The sequence below is a fragment of the Neolamprologus brichardi genome, chromosome 10 (genome assembly GCF_056152115.1).
Source record: "Neolamprologus brichardi isolate AB-2024 chromosome 10, ASM5615211v1, whole genome shotgun sequence".
In the NCBI taxonomy this organism is placed as follows: domain Eukaryota; kingdom Metazoa; phylum Chordata; class Actinopteri; order Cichliformes; family Cichlidae; genus Neolamprologus; species Neolamprologus brichardi.
The window spans coordinates 15,952,598-15,975,152 of record NC_142113.1 but is presented as its reverse complement, the minus strand read 5'-3'; the positions used below and the strand labels follow the sequence as shown (position 1 = coordinate 15,975,152).

General features: G+C 43.3%; 1 protein-coding gene across 1 annotated transcript; it reads left to right on the top strand.

Annotated features, from left to right (window-relative positions):
* Positions 1 to 319: 319 nt before the first annotated feature.
* Positions 320 to 11,255, top strand: pygma (phosphorylase, glycogen, muscle A). Its single transcript, XM_006799993.3, has 20 exons — positions 320 to 673; positions 2,774 to 2,875; positions 2,999 to 3,077; positions 3,364 to 3,467; positions 3,675 to 3,806; positions 3,902 to 4,013; positions 4,105 to 4,187; positions 5,310 to 5,453; positions 5,678 to 5,770; positions 6,343 to 6,489; positions 7,229 to 7,392; positions 7,574 to 7,688; positions 7,810 to 7,911; positions 8,871 to 9,018; positions 9,177 to 9,235; positions 9,352 to 9,493; positions 9,572 to 9,779; positions 10,151 to 10,285; positions 10,509 to 10,575; positions 10,700 to 11,255. The coding sequence occupies exons 1-20, from the start codon at positions 431 to 433 to the stop codon at positions 10,847 to 10,849; spliced, it is 2,529 nt and encodes an 842-aa protein (XP_006800056.2). The 5' UTR covers positions 320 to 430; the 3' UTR covers positions 10,850 to 11,255.
* The last annotated feature ends 11,300 nt before the right edge of the window (positions 11,256 to 22,555 follow it).

Below are 22,555 nucleotides of genomic sequence, written 5' to 3'. Positions count from 1 at the left end.
TAGAATATTTGTACAGCTTATTTTAAATTATTTGATCAGCTTACCTGGAAAGTTTTAATTTTGTGAGAGTAACCACAGTAAAAACCTCCCTTCACTATATAGTGTAAATGACGTCGACTTGTACAATTCTTTGTTCTGATGCCAGTAACACATAACAGATCCCAAAAGGGACTCTTAGTTATCTGCGACTGACATAACTGTGACGTGACATCCTCTGTCCTCAGCATACGCTCCACCCTTTTACCTTAAACAAGCAATCTGCTCCACCCTCCGCTTAATATTTATAATCGCGCCTTTAAAACTGTGAAGCCAGGGCTGTGGTGTGGGTGCCTGTCTTGCTGTGTGTCTGGGACTGGTGGTGTGTACCTGCTGCCATACTGTTTACATTCTCCCAGTGTCAGAGCCCTGAGCCGCGATCACTTGCGCCACCATGTCTAAACCGTTGTCTGACCACGATAGAAGGAAACAGATTTCAGTGAGAGGCCTTGCCGGAGTCGAAAATGTTTCAGATCTGAAGCAAAACTTCAACAGGCATCTCCACTTTACTCTGGTCAAGGACAGAAATGTGGCAACCAGAAGGGATTACTACTTTGCGCTTGCCAACACGGTGCGCGACCACTTGATTGGCAGGTGGATCAGAACCCAGCAGTACTACTATGAGAAAGACCCGAAAGTAAGTTCTAATAAATCTAGGTGTGGCAGCCTATCACCTACAAATCAATTATTAATCTATCTTTTTGATATCTTTTTGGCCATTTGAGTACAAACTTGTATTATGGGTGGTTATAGAGTAAGAGTGGTATAAGGGAAAGATGTTTCGAAAAATTTGTTTCATTACAATTACTTCGGATCTTACACTGTTTTATGGAATGCCTGTTTCTTCTGCACTGTTTCACATATTTTAAAGTAAACAGTGGTGTCAAGTACCTGAAGACAATTACTCAGGTTTATTTCTAGTAAATACCTGTAGAAGGTGTAAGCATATAACACACACACAAACACACAGAAAAAAAACAAAGATTAAAAGAAATCTGTTTCCTCTTTTCTTTCACATTAGTTTTACTTTCTCTAAATTTTTCAAATTTATCTAATAATCCTTTAAGGAGCTAACTCTGGGCAAAACTACAGCTCCTGTTCCACTCAACCTGCTGCTATGCTGATGCATTAGTCTTATGCATGTGTGTATAATGTAAACATATATCAGTCAAAGGAGCGCCGCTTGTCTATGTAATTAGCTTTCTTCTTTAAACTTTGTCAGCTTGATATCTAATATTATAATGTTGCCATTTTTTTAAATGGCAACAAATAGCAAAATGCGTATTGGTGTAGGGATGTAAATACTTCTTCCTCCAGCCAAAGCTTTGTATTCTTCAACTGTACCTTCAGCAGCTTGATATCGGTGTAATGCCAAGTCATGACATTTAAACTTCACTGGGGGTTCTTAGCACTCTGCTGGTATGCTGCAGTGCTTATAGTGTGTTGAAACATGAAACCACCCCAAGACCTTATGTTCCCTTCCTGTCTGACCATACAGCATACAGCACATGTGTCATATGACCAAATGCCTCTGAGGGTGTCTGAGTTCACTTAAAAGCAGTTGGATTGAAGTTGTATCTCAGCAACCCCAGTATTATTAGCCAACAGCTACAGAAAGAGCCTCAGAAGAACAATATGAAGCTGCCGTTACCACAATATTAGCCACCACACCGCGTTATTGCTCAAAAATGTCACACGAAACTGTCTGTAATTACAATAGAGGGTTCAGATGCAGAGCAAAACTCAGCTCCAATTCAATTTATTAGTGGGGAAAAAATGTTTCTTGCGAGATTATTAATAACCCCACTGAATGAAAGAGATTATTTTTCTTTAATAATGTTAAGAAAATTTGCCTGTACGCCATAGCTTACAATGCACGAGTTCAGTTTGCAAACTATCTGCACATGCTGCTCCTCACAACAAGTTTATTGATCGGGTGTTCTAACTCAGAAACCAGCTGAGAATTTTTTCTGGTGCTCTGCATTGAAAGGTCAAAGGTGAACCTCTTAAAGGTCTTGCAGGAGGGAAGACGTGCTAGCTTAAGAGCACGTCTACATCTTTGTGCAAAGATCACGTCCCAAAGAGTTACTATTGCAACTATTTAAACACTAATAATACACATTTATGGAAAAGCAGAGCCAATCAACACAAGAAGCTGAAACAAAGATAAGATATGGAACAGAGTCATATATAATTCAGGAGATCCTGTTAGCGCTCTAGTGATACGGCTCTGTCAGATGTATTCATTATTATTTTACACATCCATCTGAACCACTTCTCCTATTACTCCAGACTTGAACTCCACAATGAAAGGTTATCAGCGGACCTTTACAGTGACCTCTACAGGAGTTATTTTTGCCCAAGCCCAAAATGTTGGGGTTACATAATACTTGAAGCAATCTGCCGCCCAGTCCCTTCTCTCCCCCTGCTTTACCTCCACAGCCTGTGTCCACCCTTCCATGTCAGAGAGAGAGAGAGAGAAAAAAAGCACACAACTAAATGGCAAAGGCTAAACAGCGGCTCAGGTGGCATATTTCTCCGCACTCTGAACCATGAAGCCAAATGATGAGACTCGCAGATTTCTTTGACAGTATGGGGTGGGTGTTAGTGGGACCTTTCCCCGACCCCGATCGCAGAATGTCACTTGAGTATTTCTGCTAGTGTTCATAAGACAGTTTTAACCTGTTTGATTGCTAAATATGATTTTTTTTTTCTCCTTTTCGAATTCACAATGTAGCGTGTGTACTACATCTCCCTCGAGTTCTACATGGGTCGCACTCTGCAGAACACCATGGTGAACCTCGGACTGGAGAATGCCTGTGACGAGGCCATGTACCAGGTGAGACAAACACGCTTATTTTAATCCTCTTTTAACTGTGAAATTGCTGCTTTCAAATACTGTAACAGAGAGGGCGCATCCCCGAGTCACTGGTTTGCTGTTGTATGCGTTTGTCTCCTTCAGTTGGGTCTGGAAATGGAGGAGCTGGAGGACATGGAGGAAGATGCAGGTTTGGGCAATGGTGGCCTGGGTCGCCTTGCAGGTGAGCATCTTTTCATGCTTTGTATTAATTAAATTCAAAAAGATTTTTTTTTGGGTTTTAAAAATAATGCATTTTTATAATGCATCTTTCTTTCTTTCTTTCTTTCTTTCTTTCTTTCTTTCTTTCTTTCTTTCTTTCTTTCTTTCTTTCTTTCTTTCTTTCTTTCTTTCTTTCTTCCTTCCTTCCTTCCTTCCTTCCTTCCTTCCTTCCTTCCTTCCTTCCTTCCTTCCTTCCAAGAGCAGTGATATTATTGAACCTGTTATCATGTCCTGCCTTTGGTTTTCAGCCTGTTTCCTGGACTCCATGGCTTCACTGGGCCTGGCTGCCTATGGTTATGGTATCCGCTATGAATTTGGTATCTTCAATCAGAAAATTGTCAATGGCTGGCAGGTTAGAAGATTAAACTTCACATTCCTTTCAGTGAGAGAAAGCAGCTGCTTTCCTTTTAAGTAACACCAGCTTTGTTTTTAAATCACCTGCTGGAGGAGTCTCCTTTTCATTATCATGACCTGACATCCCTTTATACCTGGCTCAGCTCAGAAGCCACCCGCTAATGAGCAGTTTTCTGCCTCAATACAAATGTGTGGCTTTACCCAGGTCGAGGAGGCCGATGACTGGCTGCGCTACGGCAACCCTTGGGAAAAAGCACGTCCTGAGTACATGCGCCCAGTTCACTTCTATGGCAGGACCGAGCATCACCCCGATGGCGTCAAATGGGTTGACACTCAGGTGAATGTGTGAAACAAAGCAAATAAAACTGAAAGATATTTCTTTGATGATCTACAGTTTTAAATAACTCAGTCTTCATGTTATGGTATTGACAGGTAGTGCTGGCTCTGCCTTATGACACCCCTATCCCAGGCTACAGAAACAACATTGTCAACACCATGAGGCTGTGGTCTGCAAAGGCACCGTGCGAGTTTAACCTGAAAGACTGTATGTATCTTGGCAGAGAGCACGTATTTTCAAAAATACATCTGTCAAATAAGAATTAGCAACAACTTAAATAATTGCTTTTTCCTTCTAGTTAATGTCGGTGGCTACATTCAGGCTGTTTTGGACAGAAACCTGGCTGAGAACATCTCCCGTGTTCTGTATCCCAATGATAATGTAAGAAAATGGCTCTATTACCATTTAATCCACCAGCACTGCACTCATAGCCCGAGCATACAGATATTAACTTGGATTAGAGGAACTAGAAGAATGTGAATATCAAAGGGATCTGTGTGTGACTGGTTAGACCTTATCTTAGCTCAGCTGGGAGATGGACTTCCATAATTTGGACCACACCTAATGTCCTTTGTGCTCAGCTAGAGCCGATGTGTATTCCCCCAGCTTCCTCTGAAGCTCGGTTTTAAATCTGACAAAAGATCTGACCAACATGTGCCGACTCCTCAAAGGCTCCAGCAGGAGGATTTAGGAGATAACCATCTAGCGTGAGTTATAGCTCACGCCAAGTGTGGTAATTTACGTCTTTGCATTTGAGAACAGAAAGTGTGGTGTACCTCATGATGTAGTGTTACACTGCTGTTCAGTCAAGTTTGCTCTAGTAATATCGGGATATTATAATAGTAGGGGGATCATTTATTAAATTTAGTCAAAAATTAAAGCTGAGGTTGTTTCAAAACACTGAAAGCTAATGTTTCCAGTTTCTTCAGTATATAAAATTGCAAACTGAAGACTAAATTTTTGCTAGTTTTAATCCCTTTATATAATTCCTTCAAGTTGCTTTAATCAGCCTTAAAATGTCTTTGCAAATCCTCTCTGTTTGGCAAATCAAAACAGCAAATACACAGTATTCTCTTAACTCTTTCAAAAACATATTCATAGCCTCCAACACATTGGCTTTTACCTCTACTTCTTATTTTGAGGGATGAAAAGTGTGAAATTTATGTCTTTTGCATATTCAAGGGAGATCTGATTTAAACACTGATTTGCTGCACAGTGGACAAATGCAAATGCACGCTTACACACATGTAGTACACTTTGCCAGTATATTCTTAATGGGTGTTAGCATAATGTCTCTGCTTAAGAGATTAGACATAGATCTATTAAAGCTTCACTAAATCTTTTCTCACAAGTCTAATATGTAATTGTGATATTAAAATATTTTAGTGGTCCACGAAAAAAAGAAGCCACTGATATACAAAAGGCTATGCTTAATGAATAATAAAAGAAAATTCATCTTTGACTGCAGAACAGAAAAAGACAAATATGTGTCTTTACCCGCAGTTCTTTGAAGGAAAGGAGCTCCGTCTGAAGCAGGAATACTTTGTGGTGTCTGCCACCCTGCAAGACATCATCCGCCGTTTCAAGGTCTCTAAGTTTGGCTCCAGGGAGATTGCTCGCACAGACTTCAGCAAACTGCCTGACAAGGTGAAGTGAAAAACTCAACAAAATAGTTTCTGTCAAAAATGAAAAGATTTCCTCATGATGTTCTCCCTGGGTCTTCATTAAATTGCCTCTGTCAGTTTTTTGAACAGGTTGCAGGTGGGTTTTATTGTACCTTAGGAGAATAGTTGAAAAGAATAGTATCTACAAAGCGCTGTGTGACCCATTCGAACTCGGTTTTGACTTTCTTTAATGTTTTGCATATTCAGGTTGCCATCCAGCTGAATGACACTCACCCAGCCATGGCTATTCCCGAGCTGATGAGGGTTCTTGTTGATGAAGAGAAGCTGAACTGGGAAATGGTGAGTAGTAGATTAAAAGGTTAAAAGGTTATGTGTGCTTGATGTTGATTCGCTGCTTTAAATGATCACAGTGAGGTCAGCACAGTATAACAGTAATAGAATAATGACACATCTGGCTTTAAATTGGTGCGAACATTTCCCAGTAGGCCTCACTTTCTGTGTGCTACCAGGCTAAAGGTTTGAATGCACAACCAAAGCAAGCTGGCCCGTTTGTTTTTGCCAGTAGTTTTCCCCAGGCAGTTGAAATAGTTGACACTAGTATAACTGGTTGTAAATGTGGACACTCTACCAAGGAAGGGCGAACAAAACAAAAAGTGAACTACAGATGAGAGAGTTCAGAAGCAACTGTTGATCTATTAGGTCACAAAACCCAGATTTTTAAAAAGGAGAAGCGACCTGTTCTTTCAGCAAGAAGGTGGAGTTAAAAACTTGCCTACTGTCACTGCAGTGTTTGACGCTTAATGTCTGTCATTACCTTGATGATGATAATGGAGGGATGCAGGGTGGATATCAGCTCAGAATTTATTTTTTCTTCTGTTCACTAAACCTAATGTCCTGCTGCTGATGGTGAGGCCTGGGACATCTGTGTGAGAACCTGTGCCTACACCAATCACACGGTTCTCCCTGAAGCTCTGGAGCGCTGGCCAGTCGAACTGTTTGCTCATCTGCTGCCCCGTCATCTGGAAATAGTCTATGAGATCAACCGCCGCCACCTGGAGGTTAGTTCTGCACATTGCAGCATGTCATAATCTGGGGTGTGCTGGATGCATAGGCCCCTATGGCTCCTAATTACTATATATAGCACAGGAAGGACATATTGACGTTGTCCTGGGGCTAAATGTAAATATAGTTCATGTTATAATTAATGATTTTAATCTGCTTCATAGGTAAGATAAGTTAAGAAAGACATATATAAACCTTCTAGCATAAATACAGCATGAAACTGAAAAACCTGAAAGGTAAAGAAGCAGAAAAAACAAAATACTTATTCTTACTTTTTTAATAATATTGTTCAATCGTGGATTTTAGATTGCTACTGTGGAACGAGACAACAGGAAACCTTATTAAAATGCAAGGACAGACTTCAAAGATTGGCAGGAGAACCAAAATGCTGTAATGTAAAAGTCAAAGGACAAAATGGTCCTGATGGGCTTTTAATTGCAACATCTGTCAGAATAGACTCCCACATTATTCGTGAACAGAGAGAGACTAGTTTCTGACATAAAGTGGTGGGCAGGTTTTTATGAGCCGTTGCTCAACCAGATAACACACTGACTTTCATCTACTTAAATCCTGACTGAAACTGTCCTACTGGTGGTCTGTTATAATTTTAGAATAGCTGTATTGACCCTACAGTGACAAGTGTGACAAGTAAAATCATATTCAGCAAATGAAATAAAGAAATATAGCCTCTGACTTAGTTTATTTTTGCTTCTCGTGCACCTTTGAATTTTGCAGAGAGTTGCTGCTAAGTACCCCGGCGATGTGGATCGCCTTCGCCGCATGTCCCTCATTGAAGAAGGCGGACAGAAGAGGATTAACATGGCCCATCTGTGCATTGTGGGTTCCCATGCCGTCAACGGCGTGGCTCAGATCCACTCGGACATCCTCAAAGCTACAGTGTACGTCTCTAAACAAAAACTAATCATCCTTTGTAGTGGTAAATCATAATTAACGTCGCACACAGATGCACGAGTGTGTGTAGTAAGTGTATTGCTATCTGTTTCATAAATCCCCATCCTCTGTCATTTCAAGGACTGCACATCATCTGTGTGTTCTGATATATGCTATGCTCTCCCGCAGCTTCAAGGACTTCTATGAAATGGAGCCACATAAGTTCCAAAACAAGACCAACGGCATTACTCCTCGCCGCTGGCTGGTTATGTGCAACCCCGGGCTTGCCGAGGTCATTGCCGAGGTTAGCAGTGTTTCAAATATACAAGGGACACAATGCTTAAATTTAGGTTATACTTAACAAAGGACAATGATCAGTCAATTTATTCACTCATTTATTTTTTCACTTATCTTTTTCTCATTAGAGAATTGGGGAGGACTTCATTCGTGACCTTGACCAGCTGAGGAACCTCGTCAAGTTTGTGAACGATGAGGCTTTCATTCGTGATATTGCCAAAGTGAAACAGGCAAGTAATGTGTTATTTTGTCTAATATGTATCCAGCATTATGCTCAAAAAGATACAAGAATGCTTGTGAAAGTGTATAATTGTGTCTGAAGATGACTGGATGTCAAAGTCCTGCAGAGAAGCGGCACATATATTTCACATTAAGCAACCAGTGCCTGTTTTCAGACTGCACACACAAACTGTTCTGTAAAATATTTGATGAAATATCGTTTTTTTCCAGAGACTCAACCTGCTGACCTATTTGCTCCTCTAAGATCAGTGTCAAAGCCCGCATTAACAGTTAATAACTGCAGCATCTACACCGGTAGCCAGCACATATTGTGGTTTACCACTTCAGTCTGGGAACAATGCCATTTTATGAATACTTCGCAAGCCTAGATGGCTGTTGTCCTTGGGGCTTTCAGAGTACATTGCTGCACATGAACAGTAATAGCATCAGGATAGAGGTGGGCCCTGACTGTCAGTTGGGCATGAGTCAGTGGGCTTACCTCAAGGCCTTAGGCACATTGCTCCATGGCTTCTGACACATGCGATATTCAACACGTGACACTCGCCTTGTGTTTGAGCTCACAACACTGGACCACTGGACTGTGACTTTGGTTCATTTAGTTGCATAACAAAGACAATATTTTATAGCAAACAGTTCCAGAAAGGGGAAGGTGTTCTGGGAAGCAAGCACTGACTCGGTTAATGAAGAAATTCCAGAGATCCACCTCTCATCTTTGACACGTGACAGTCATGTAGCTCTTTTCTGTCTCTGCAACTGACAAGCAAATAAAATGAATACATCATTAGCCCTGAAACCTCCCCAGGGCAGACAGTAGTCTACGCATATGGCCAAAGAGGCATTCCTGACAGTCAGAATTGTGCTTTTCTTTTCTCATGTTCTTGGGTTACCATACTTTGACTATGACTTGTTTTCTTTTTTTTGGAGTAAAATAAATGTTTTGATCATGTAGGAAAACAAAATGAAATTCGCTGTGCACCTGGAGGAGCACTACAAGGTGAAGATCAACCCCAACTCCATGTTTGACATTCAAGTCAAGAGAATCCATGAATACAAGAGACAGCTGCTCAACTGCCTGCACATCATCACTTATTACAACCGTAAGGATGCATTTAAAAGCCTCTGCCATTTTTATTTGATTTGACATTTTCTCAAATCCAAATAACATGTTGCTCCAGATCATTACCGACTGTGTGTCAGAGCCTACAAAAAGGATTTTGCTGCTCGCCTCAGTTTTGTGTCTTTATTTCTCCACCAGGCATCAAGAAGGATCCCAACAAGCAGTGGACCCCAAGAACTATCATGATTGGAGGAAAGGTTTGTATTTTAATTTAACAGCTAGTAATTTTACATTTATGTCACATTTCAGCACCATTCGATACGAAGTGTTAAGGCTATTTAATGTTGTGTCTCTAACTGTGGCTCTCTTGCAGGCTGCTCCTGGATACCACACTGCCAAAATGATTATCCGCCTGATTACGGCTATCGGTGAGGTGGTCAACAATGATCCTGTCATTGGAGACCGTCTGAAAGTAATCTTTTTGGAGAACTACAGAGTAACACTGGCAGAAAAAGGTAATTACCAAATCACTGCAAATGTTTATTAATATTTATTCTAAAATTTCTCAAACCCCTACTTCGGCTCTTTCCCAGGCATCCCTGCTGCTGACCTGTCAGAGCAGATCTCTACAGCTGGAACTGAGGCCTCTGGCACTGGCAACATGAAGTTCATGCTGAATGGCGCCCTGACCATTGGCACCATGGACGGGGCCAACGTGGAGATGGCAGAGGAGGCCAGTGAAGAAAACCTATTTATCTTCGGCATGAGGGTGGACGATGTCGAGGCCCTTGACAAGAGAGGGTAAGGAGAGAACATTTATTACTCCTAGCCTCATATTTGTGTCTGCCTCTAAAATGTTCACCCATGTCTTTGTAATTTCTATAACTACTGTATTTAATATATTTCCATATCTGTCAGACAAACAAAAGATCAACTATCAAGATTTTCTGATATTAAAACAAGTGTACACATGCTCTGACAATCCAAACAGAGACTCAAATGTTATGTCCACACAAACTGAGATTTTCCACACGAAAAAGGTGTGGCCTTGGGGTCATATTTTTTATAGGCCCTATCTGCTTTTCCCTTATGAATGATTCAGTTACTACGGCGACAAGCTGGTCCTCCTGTGTTTCTGAATGTGTTTGTTATTTATTTTCTTTCCTGCTTAGATACCACGCCGAAGAGTACTACAACCGCCTGCCTGAGCTGAAACAGGCTATTGACCAGATTGCTGGAGGCTTCTTTAGCCCAAAGCAGCCTGACCTGTTTAAAGAAATTGTCAACATGCTGATGCATCATGACAGGTAGAGACACATCTAACATGAGATGCCTGAGGCTCAGACCTGCATGCACACATACAAATATTGTGTATGAACTTGCTGCACATCCTGGTGTTGCTGCATGCAAAGCAGTATTCAGTGCACATGTGCATTCACACATATGCATTTATTCATATGCAACAGGTGAACTTTGTTATTAGCCTGTTATGTTATCATTTGGTTAATGGCTCTATTATTCTCTGCATAGGTTTAAGGTCTTTGCTGACTATGAAGACTACATTAAATGCCAAGAGAAAGTCAATGCTCTTTATAAGGTAGGAATTAAATGCAAAAGCTGGGAAAAAATGCTTCTTATGTATTCATAGTATGATATAGATAGTTGTCTCATTCACAGTGTAAGTTATTGTTGGCTTATCAATCATTTTTATTCTCCCCTAGAATCCCAAGGAATGGACCAAGAAGGTGATGTACAACATTGCTGGGTGTGGCAAGTTCTCCAGTGACCGCACCATTGCCCAGTATGCTCGTGAGATCTGGGGCGTGGAGCCCACGCTTGAGAAAATCCCCGCCCCCGATGACAAACAGTAAAATGTCTACATGACAGCCAACACCGCAGTTTCCCTCGTTGGTTCAACTGTCTTCAGAGCTCACACGGAAGATACTGTATGTCTTGCAAAAGTCCCCCACAAACCTTTGTCCACAGCCATTAATCAGTGTCACATATAAGCTCAAGTTTACATTTTTCATACCTGCATATTCGCAGCATCCAGGTTACAGGCTAGTGAAGTAAATCCATTGCAGCTGTCATCAGTGAAGCAGAAACTGCTGTTTAGCTGCTGGAAAAAGGACAAGAGAGATTTTTGTTGGGGCTTGTAGATTTAATCGTGGTATCTTTGTATTCCGAAATATAAAGTCTTGTATTTCCATTTCAGACCCATTCTGAATAAAAAACAAAAACTGTCTTAAAAGCCATAAATAAAATCTGACTTATTTATTTTTTTAGCTGTTTCAGTCATGATTGTAAAATATAGAATAAACATGCACGTACATTTAGCTGCAAAGATAATTATTACTGTGTGGCACTTCCTATTCATGCAGTGTTTGTTTCATTTGTAGATTAAATGTACCGCAATAAATATCAAACAACACTTACTTTTGGAGGGGGTGGGGGTGAGGTGAAGGGGTTGGATTTTTTTGTGTGGTTTTTTTTTTTCAACTTAGAGTGAGTTCGTGAAAAAAGGCAGACTATGGACTTTACCTTGACCTGCACAAACAGTTATTGCCAGAATTGCAACTCGACAAAAATCCCAGAATCAGTGTTGATGGACACTGAATGCACCAGCTGTACGCCGGAAAATAAAAACTTCAGCTCATCCAATCATAGCAACAACATAAGCAACAAAAAGGAAATGATGATATGCCTCCAGTCTATAGTCATGCCATCACTACAATTTTACAGCTTAAAGTGACAGCTGTGATTGTACACTTTGAGCTGCTAAAAGGAAAGGGAGTATAATTGTGTTTATGAGAGTGAATGGGGAGGAAAAAGTCTGATTAATAACAACGGCATCCACTGAAAAACACAAGGGACAGACGTGTAATTAGATACTTGTGAATAATAGTGCACGCTCAATCTTCCACAAGGCCTACATGTCTATGTAATTTGAACACTGATGTCAGCGCAGATACGCACATCTATGTGTGTTGTTTGCTGTCTGGGTTTAGAGACCGCGCAAATTCAAGCCTCAAACTCTTCTCAGCACCAATGTAAAAGTAACAGAAGTTTTACTACTCATGTAGGTGTTGCACCAATTATTTGTAGTTTTTATTTAATGTTTAAACTATTCAAATTCATGATCGGAGTGTGTTTACAATGGCACTATATCAGTGAGGACAGCACTCTGGTGATAGGATGCAGTTAGAGGCTGTAAATTATCAACGCAAGCTGTTATCATGCACTTTTACTGACGATACTCGTTGTAGTGAATAAATCCATTCACAGCCTTTATTCCAAAACAATGAATCAAAGCATCACCATTAAAAACGGCAGCTCTTCAGCAACTGTTTCCGAGAAACCTTTGGCTGCTTTTTTAGATTATGTTAACAATTTCTCTGCACATAAATGCTGAGACTGTGTTAAAGTGTGAATGTCAGCTTGACATCCTAGCTGACAAACCTATATCTATCAGTCAGGTGCATAAATAAAAGGGTAATACAGCATCTACCAAATGGCACAGGTGTTTAGGCACAGATGTCTCTCCAGGTGTGATGTTTAGTAGTGATGGTGAGATGAAGCCTCATGATGAACTGAAGCTTTCCACCCAATTGGTCGACTCATGGTTCGAAGCATTGTGATGATTCATTTGCTCTACTGCGCCATCAAGTGGACAATTCAAGTGAAGGCTCTGTGATTATAATGATGTGTAAACCTCTAAACTGAATTAATAAATTGTTTTCTTGGTTATTTATCCTGAATATTGTCTCAGTATGTGTGATACAAAAGAGAAAGTGGAAACTATCAGGACAGAGTTTTGGTATGTTTGTGTAACTGTTAGCCTCAGACAGTCAGTCAAAAGTATAATTCAGATCATAGATCAGTACATTTGCATATTTTTATAACTATAAAAAGAAAGCTGACACTTTCGAGACTTTATCTAATGTGTAAGCATCACAGCAGATGCCTTAGATTAGAATCAGTGAGCTGTCGGCTTTCAGCCCCGATCATGTCCGTGCTATCTGGTGAGAAAGGCGACATCTCACTGATTCTGACGCGTCAGCGCTTTGTGTTTTTGCACGTCTGCACGTCTTTGTGCAGAATTGGTGTACCTGCTCTCATTTACTGTTTTAGCTGTTTGGTGGTGGTTGAAATGTAGTAATATTTATATTAAAAATCGATTCAGAATTTTAATGAATCGATATCACGTTATCCAAGCTAGAATCGATTTTAATCGATAATCAAAACCCGCTAGTACCTGTGTAATCATGCTTATGTACATCTGGATAATGACACAAACTAGTATTTGGCGCTTCACTTTTTAATAAACTAAAAGACAGAAATCAGATTATAGGATCTGTAGTGTTGTTTATTTATATTATGGTGCTTATCATTTGTGATATTTATTACTGTGTGCATACTTTATTAGGAGAGATAAAATAAAATAAAAAATCTCTTCCTTCCTGGTTCCATCGATTAAGGAAATGCTCAAGTAACTATGTAACACGTACGTAATCCAATTCCATAACACAGTGTGATGGGAAATCAGCTGTGTTTTTCTGTCCATTTTATTTCGAATCTGGCGCGAACCGGTGAACCAGTCCCTGAATCAGTCACGTGGTACGGACTCGGACGCGAGGCCTCGAACGTCACTGCATACGTAATCAAAGCAAGCCTCGATACGCGCTTCACAGACACGCCCCCGAGATTACCCGACACACGATTCGACGCTTCGACACACAGGACACATCACTAATGTTTAGGAATCAATTTTCCAAACCTAACAAGAAAAAAAGAAATTTGACCTTGAAAAACCCAAATCCTGCCTTCCTCAAACATGTCCAGTGAAACTGAGTGACTTCATTTTATTCTTATAGCACAAAGATACATGGACACGAGAGAATGCAAAGATTCTGCAACTGTGCAGCATGTGTTTCTAATAAACTGACGCTGCTTTAAAATTATAGCTCTGACGCAAAGACACCTCATTTTGTTAAATGCCAGTTACCTCGCTTCTCAGGTCTCCTTACCTCTACTGCTTGCAGCTCACGAAGCAAGATGTGAGTGGAGCATTCTGTTTGTGTGTGTGTGTGTGTTTTCTGGATGTGGCGTACACCTGCTGCCAATTCACTTGATTACATGAGACTAATCCACCAATCAAGCTCCTGCTCTTGACTCAGTTGTTCAGTTTGTCAATATGGTATCAACACTGCGGCCAAGTTGTAGTTCTATAATGTTGTCCCTTTGTTGTCTGACCTCCTAAGAGTCTTTGTTAGTTCCTGTGCATCAAATCCTTTGTCTGGTACCAGAGTTTCACATCATCAGCTACCACGCCTGCCTGTCCATCTCTCTTATTCACATCCACCAGCTGAATCCAAACACTGCCAGCTGCAACTCTGAGCAGTTAACTCCTACCCATTGTTATCACTAGAGTTCTACAATAAATCTGCTGTGACTGTTCATTCTGCCTGTTTTTGGGTTTGTTACATTCAGTCCCTCAGTTAATATATTGTTGATATATAATACTCAACAAAATTAAAGGAAAACCTTTTAATCAGGGTATAGCGTCAGTCATTAAACTTCTAGGATGTTGGTCTGATCAGGAAACAGGCAGAGGGAGTTGTTAATCAGTTTCAGCTGCTTTGTTATTATTTTTTTCAGTAGTTTTGCATTTGGCTAGGCTCAGTGCAACTGCTTGTAGCATGCGATGACACCTGGACCAGAGCATCAATATGTGCCATTGTCAGAAGGTTTACTGTATCTACCAGCACAAAAGGAGGTGTATGGAGGAGATTCCAGGGAACAGACAGTTACTCTAGGAGAGCTGGAGAGGGTCATAGAAGATCCTTAACCTATCAGCAGGACCGTAACTGATTGTTCGTGCAAGGAAGAACAGGATGAGCCAGAGCTGCGAAAGGACCTCCAGCAGGCCACTGGTGTGAATGTCTCAGACCAAACAATCAGAAACAGACTTTGTGAGGGTGGCCTGAGAGCATGAAATCCTCTATTGTGCCCTGTGCTCACTGCCCAACACCATGGAGCCCAACTGGCATGTAGTATACCACAATTGGCAGGTCCACCAATGACGACCTGTGCTTTTCACAGATGAGAGCAGGTTCATGTGGCGAGAATATGCACACATTGCCTGGGCAGCTGCATTGGCATGTTTTTCACTGGGTGAAATGCATTTACCCCATAAAATTCAATCTGTTACAGTGAAGAATACAAACATAAATAGGCCTTGTGAACTCATTATAGTATTTATAAATGAAAAGAAAGAACAGCCCCCCACCCACCCTCCCACCCCCAGTACTATCAGGATTACTGTTGAGGTTGAGTTTTACTGTAACATGGTTTTATGGTGAGTATGGATGCTCTTTTCTTGGCGTACCTTGTAAAACTGATCTTATATGACATATACGTCAGCAGAACTATATCTACACTGATCAGCATGAAAAGAAATCTCTCTGTATTAAACAGCAAACATTGAATATTATCTCAACCAATCACTTGGTGGCCAGAAATGAACATGAAAAACTACAGCATAGGAGGCTAAAGCAACAAGAAACTGGGTAAAAAAAAATGTTGCAGAAAAGTGTAGGAACCAGGCAAGAAGAGCTTCTGATAGTAAAGACTAAAACTAAACTTCAGAAGAAGTGGTCAGAGTGATGACTGCAGTTCATTAAAGATACACAGATTGTCAGTGGGAAAAGACAAAGACAGTTTGTGTAACTTTTGTTCTGTTTAATGTTGAAACGGTTCGTGGGGTCAGACTTCTGTTAAACTTTTGTTATATTCTTTGTACTGGTACTTAACGGAAAGTTAAAGTGTTACGTATCCACTTATGTTTAACAGGTTTTAACTGAGGAAGAGGTAAACGGTGAGAAGATGCACATGTTTTGTCACATTTTACTGATGTAATAAATGTGATAAATCCCTAACCTTTAGAGCTTGTCTATCTTTTTAGCAAGTGCATATCCTAAAATGCACCATCTTCAGAAAACCACAAAAGAAACCTTTTCTTCACTGTTCAAATGGCAATTTCCTGTTCTTTCAGACTTTGTGGATTTAGTCCCCTGTGATCTGTAATTTGATGACACATCTGCAATTTTTTTGCACGTTGTTAGCTTTCTACCTCTGATTACTTTTTGATTACTTTTACTACTTTATTTGATTGCATTTTTTAATCTGGCAATTAAAGAATAAAACCTGCGATAGATGTTTCCTTTAGGCTGTATTTGTCTCTCCAGGTGTGAGGTTTGAGCATTTCAATATTGAAAGTTTTTTCATTGCTTGTAAGTAAACCCTACAACTCGATTTTATCAGGATAAACTGAAATAAAGATGGTGTTGTGGAGGTAAGCACAGGAACACACTTCCTCAACACTGGGTGTGAGGGGAGCCCTCTAGTGGTCCACCACACATGCCCCCCCCCCCAAAGTTCAAAATGAAATGTTTGTTGCCTGGTTTAAGAACCTTGTATGGCCCGTCATATGGTGGACGCAGCGGAGTCCTATGTGCATCGTGCCTGACGAAAACGAAACGAGCAGAGTCCAACGAACTCGGAACAAAAGTGTAAGGCAGGCAGTGGTGCACAGGACCAGAAACAGAAAATGAGTCTCTTGGGGGGCGAAAAGGCAACAAAGAGGTATCGAAACATGGGGGAGGGCTCTCAGGTAAGAATTCCCCAGGGACCCGGAGAGGCTGGCCGAGGACCAGTTCAGCCGGGGAAACCCCGAGGTCTTCCTTAACCGCACTACGCAATCCCGGCAAGTCACAGGGTCGCCACCTGTTAAGGAAGCCCGGAGCGCGGCCTTAAGTGACCGGTGAAACAGTTCGCACATCCCGTTAGCTTGCGGGTGGTATGCTGTGGTGCGGTGGACCTTGACCCGCAGGCCGTCAGCCATAGCAGACCAAAGCTCAGAAACAAACTGGGGGCCCCTGTCCGAGGTAATGTCAGCAGGGGGACCGAAACGTGAAACCCACGTTGACAAAAATGCCCTGGCCACCGTCACCGCTGTCGTGGACGCCAGGGGTACCGCCTCCGGCCACCTGGTCGTGCGGTCCACCACAGTCAAAAGGTGCGTGAAACCCTGTGACTGCGGTAAGGGACCAAACAGGTCCACATGAACGTGATCAAAACGCCTACCCGGGACACGGAAAGGTTCGAGGGGTGCCTGTGTGTGCCGGTGGATTTTCGAGCATTGGCATGGGATACAAACCGCCGCCCATTCTTTCACCGTCTTGCGAAGGCCCGGCCAAACGAACCTGGCACTGACCAGCTTGACCGAGGCCCGGACGCCGGGATGAGAGAGGGCATGCACCGAGTCAAAAACACGACGACGCCACGAAAGGGGAACCACCGGGCGGGGGCGGCCGGTGGAAACGTCGCAAAGGTGCGGACCGCTGTTCCACACCGGGGTGTCCTCCAGCACGAGGCCCGTTTTTGCTGACTGAAAGGCAAGGACGTCCGGGTCAGCACGTTGCTCGGCGGCCATGGCAGCGTAGTCGACGCCGACATACACCGGAGAAACCAGCACACGTGAGAGACAGTCAGCGACGTGATTGGACTTACCAGCCACATGCTGAATGTCTGTGGTAAACTCTGAAATGGCCGCCAACTGGCGCTGCTGGCGTGCGCTCCATGGGTCAGAGACCTTGGACATCGCAAACGTCAAAGGTTTGTGGTCAATGTATGCAGTAAAGTTGCGACCCTCGAGGAAAAAAACGAAAATGTCGTGTCGCGAGGTGCAGGGCCAGTAACTCCCTGTCAAAAACACTGTACTTGCATTCAGCATCCCGGAGTGTACGACTGAAAAAGGCGAGCGGTTGCCAGAGACCTGAAACCCGCTGTTCCAACACCCCACCCAGTGCCACGTCGGACGCGTCGGTGGTCAACGCGATCTCCGCCGACGGAAGCGGGTGGGCCAGCAGGGCGGCGTCAGCCAGCGCAGACTTGGCTGCGGAAAATGCATGGACGCGTTCCGGCAGCCAGTCAACCGGATCTTTGGCTGTTTTACCTTTTAAGGCAGCATAGAGTGGCTGTAGCAGGTGGGCAGCTCTGGGGAGAAAGCGGTTGTAAAAATTTATCATCCCCAAGAACTCCTGCAACGCTTTAACCGACGTGAGACGCGGAAAAGCAGAAACGGCCTGGACTCTGTCGGGCAACGGAACCACACCTTCAGCGGAAATGCGGTGCCCGAGGAAATCCAGAACAAACCAAACGGCATGCGCAAAAACTCAAAAAAGCAGAAGGGGGTAATGACAGCGGTTTTAGGAACGTCTTCAGCGCGCACAGGAACTTGGTGATACCCCCGCACCAAGTCAATTTTAGAAAAAAATCGACGTTCCGGCGAGATTGGCAGAAAAATCCTGAATGTGGGAGATGGGGTAACGGTCATTCTCCGTGGCATTATTTAAACGGCGGAAATCTCCGCATGGCTGCCACCGACCGTCTGATTTGGGCACCATGTGAAGTGGAGAGGCCCATGCACTGTTCGAACGCTGTACAATGCCAAGCCGCTCCATGGCTGCAAACTCTTCTCGAGCGACGGACAGTTTCGCGGGGTCGAGGCGGCGCGCGCGTGCGAACACCGGGGGCCCGACCGTGGGAATATAATGCTCAACCCCATGCTTTGTTACCGTGCTAGAGAAATTAGGGACAGACAGCGATGGAAACTCTAAAAGCAAATGCTGAAAAGCATCCCCGGAGGTCACTACATTAGCCCGAATCAGGGGCTCGGCGGCCCGAGTAAAACAGGGTAGCGAAGAAAACGAGAGAGCATCAATTAAACGTCTGTTAGCAACATCGACAAGCAGTCCATGAGCACAGAGAAAATCAGCACTAAAAATAGGTACAGAGCTAGCGGCAACAACAAAGTTCCACTGGAAATCCCGGCCATGAAAACAAACAGTCACCAACCTTTCCCCAAACGTTTTGATGAGAGAGCCATTAGCTGCAATGAGCTGCGGCCCACAGTTCGCTGCTAGTCTGTCGGCAGCGGTAGGGGGAAGGAGGCTCTTCTGGGAGCCGGAGTCCACGAGAAAACATCTCCCGGAGCGCGAGTCCTCTATGAAGAGCAGCCTTTCTGTATTGCCAGCGGTCGCGCCTGCTACGGCGGGCTGGCGGGTCCGTTTCCCTGGGCTGTGAAAGCGCAAGGCGGCAGGCAGCGACGCGCTCTGTCGCCAAAACGCTGATGGTAGAAACAGATGCTCTTTCCGCGGTGCCGGTGTGTAGCAATCCCTGCCGTCAGCAAGGGGGCGGATGCTCCGGGGGAGGCAGGTGGAGGCGTGGAAGGTGCCGCCGGCGAGTCCGTAGCCAGGGTGTGAACGTCGAAAGTGCGGCTAGCCAGGAGAATGCGATCCGCTTCTTCAGCCAGGGAGCGATAATCCTTCGCAGGCAGAAGCGGAGATTGCGAGAACAGCTCTCACAGCGGCCGGTAGTTGGCGGAGGAAGAGGTGGGCAAAGAGGAATCCACCGTCATCTGGCCCGAGCAACGATAGCATGTTCTCCATGAGCTCGAGTGTGGTACGGCCACCCAAGCCTGACAGGTTGAGGAGCTTTTCGGCTCGTTCAGCATCGGAGAGGGCATAGCGCCGAAGAAGCAGCTCTTTGAGGGCGGCGTATTTCCCTTGGGCGGGTGGGTCCCGGAGGAGCATCATCGCGTGACGGGTGGCAAGCGGGTCGAGCGGCAAGCGGGTCGAGCAAGGCCACCACATGGTGATACTTCGTGTCGTCAACCGAGATGCCGCGAAGGGCGAACTGAGCTTCCACGTGTACGAACCATGACGGGGGGTCATGGAGCCAAAAGTCCGGCAGTTTCAGCGCCACAGCGAAAAGTAGCTGCAACAGGAGGCGGAGGTCCAGCGGCCGCTGATGCATCCATAGCGGAGTCTGCGGCCCGTTGCATGCTCGAGTCAGGGGTCACCAATGTGGAGGTAAGCATCAATGACACAGAGCTCTCAGTTCTCACTCCTTTATTTGTCTCCAACATCAACTGAACATATCGCGCCACAAAACACAGGAACACACTTCCTCAACACTGGGTGTGAGTGGAGCCCTCTAGTGGTCCACCACAGTGTTGCTGTTTTATTTTTCTTTCTCTTTGTAGCTCCCGTCAGCCACCACACGGACAAGTTCTTGTTTACAGATGATTTATTCAATGTTTGGCGACAAGATCACTCAGCGTCGTCATCATCATCATCATCATCATCGTGAGAACTACCCAAACAAAACAATTACAATAAGCAACATGTTTACAATAACTCTTATCACAGTAAATCCAAACAACAAAGGTATAGACACATAAATGCCCTTTTATGGCACTTTCATTGAAAGTGAAATTAACAGAGGCACCCTGAACACACCTCATTGCCTGCTGTAGCCAAACGGGAGAAAGTCCATTCTTCGCGCGAGCCGCTACTCCTCTCAACGGTAAGTCCACAATTGTGTTTAATTTAACTTAACTTATGTGTTCTTTAAAACTTAAGTCCAGTTTAAAGCAGTAGGACGATGCAGCAGAACTCACAGAGCGCCATGCTTCTCTGCTCTTGTGTCACCACAAACTCAGTCCGTGCTGCACGTTACTTCCGCTACCACCAATTACAAAACAAAGTTCCACAATTAAAGGAAACTTACATTACATAAACATAAACATAAACACAAGAAAAACATTGGAACACTTCACTGTTAGTTACACTCTTGATTGCTGTATCTGTTGATGATGACTCGTTACTTTGTTTCTCCTCTGAACTGACATGAAAATGTATGCGTAGGTCTGTGTGCCACTTTGATTGCAATCATCAGGTTATCCGCTAATCTTCCATGAAGTGACCAGAGCAAATTTTTCATTTGTTCTCTGCTGCTGCAAATCGGGGTGTCATTTCTATTGGTCTAAAATTAGTTACTGCAGCTGCTATTTTTTTATAATAATAATAATAATAATAATAATTATATATATATATATATATATATATATATTATACTATATATATATATATACTCGTATCGATATTGAACCGTTTGATACAGTGTTTTCGGTTCGGTACGCATATGTATCGAACAATACAGCATTTTTAATTTATTTTATCAACTTTCCTTCTGACGATGCTGTCTGTGTTGAGCGCTCAGTGGATCTGTGCTCGACAGTGCAGCCTAGGCGGAGTAGTCGAACGCAGATTCACTGAGCGCAGGGCAAGCTAGCCAGACAGAAGTTAAGCTCTCCTTGCAACATGGCAAATTGAACCTCCCCCACCCTCATTCAGATATGGCGTTTGGAACTATTTTGGTTTTCATGTGAAGTATGACCCTGAAGGTAAGCGTGTCATGGACTAAAGTAAAACAGTATGTTGGATGTGCCACGCAATGCTCAATTACATGGGTGAGAACTAGTGTGTTAGCGCAGTTAGCTCGTTAACGTGTTGGCCGTCCAGCCCCACGTACGGGGTGATCCGCGGTAGCTCGTTAACGGAGATTTGCCGTGTTGTGGCGTTAACCTCATTTCAACGAGATTAACGCTGACAGCACTAGTGGGAACACAACGAATATGACTGCACATTTACCCCGACATCATCCTAGTGCAAAGACAAGTGGAAGCAGACAAAAACAACAAGCACGCATGCTACAAACTTTAGCCGAGTCATTTAGACAGCCGTTAGCACATGATTCTCCTTATGGGGACCTGATATGTTTAATATGCTGCTGAGAATATAGCCCAGAAGAAGCGTATAGTATAGCTTTTATTTTGGAAAGAGCTATTTCTCTGTAATAAACTCTCTTTTCCAAAGATGAGTGATTCCTCAATCAGATACAGGGCTCGCAAAATCGCTAGCCCCGGGATGTCGGGCTACCAGACTCTATCTCTGCCCTGCCCGTCGGGCTATCGTAGGAAGGAAAAATATATGTCAATGCTTTTGCATTCTTTCGGAAATGTAGCTGGGTATTTATGTCATTGGCATCGGTGAGCCACTGTCAATATGTGACATATTGAAATCGCGTTTGAATTTGTGCTTGTTTTTTGCTTCCACTTTGCAATCGCGCGAACTGTGTATAGAGAGCGACAGCACTGATTGGTGAGTGATGATAATTTGCGCACCAATTCCTCTGACATCATCTTATCAATCGTTAGCTTACTATGCAAACATGACAAGTGAAATCTCCCACAGCAAGCTTAAACATGTGAGAGGTTGATCGCGCAGAGAATCGCTGAGCGTTATGTGAGTGCGTATGTAAAAGCAGCAGGATATATATTTTCGTTCTGCTGAGCCAAATAAGACAGGTCAGGGTGAAGAAGTGACAGCCAAAGAAAAGCTTACCACAAAACGGAAAAGTTATGACAAATCAGACTATAAGAAAAAAAGAAAGTGCAGCTTTATGGTTTCATGGACAAAAGAATTTCTGTGGCTGCAATATGACGAGCTAAATAACCAGGGCTGCACATAAGTGGTCCGCAGGTGCGCATTCGCTGTCAAAATAAAAAACGCGCACAAGATAAGAAGTTGCAATGCGTGTTTGCATACATAAGATTTTCTGGAGGAGGACAGACATTTGTTTAGACTCATAAAGATGTCGAAGAAGCTCCT

Excerpts from the sequence above, each read along its gene's own strand:
- pygma (XM_006799993.3), top strand. The coding sequence starts at position 431 with ATGTCTAAACCGTTGTCTGACCACGATAGAAGGAAACAGATTTCAGTG. Across the intron at positions 3,078-3,363 it reads TGGCCTGGGTCGCCTTGCAG|CCTGTTTCCTGGACTCCATG; the intron begins GTGAGCATCTTT and ends TTTGGTTTTCAG. Across the intron at positions 6,490-7,228 it reads TCAACCGCCGCCACCTGGAG|AGAGTTGCTGCTAAGTACCC; the intron begins GTTAGTTCTGCA and ends TGAATTTTGCAG.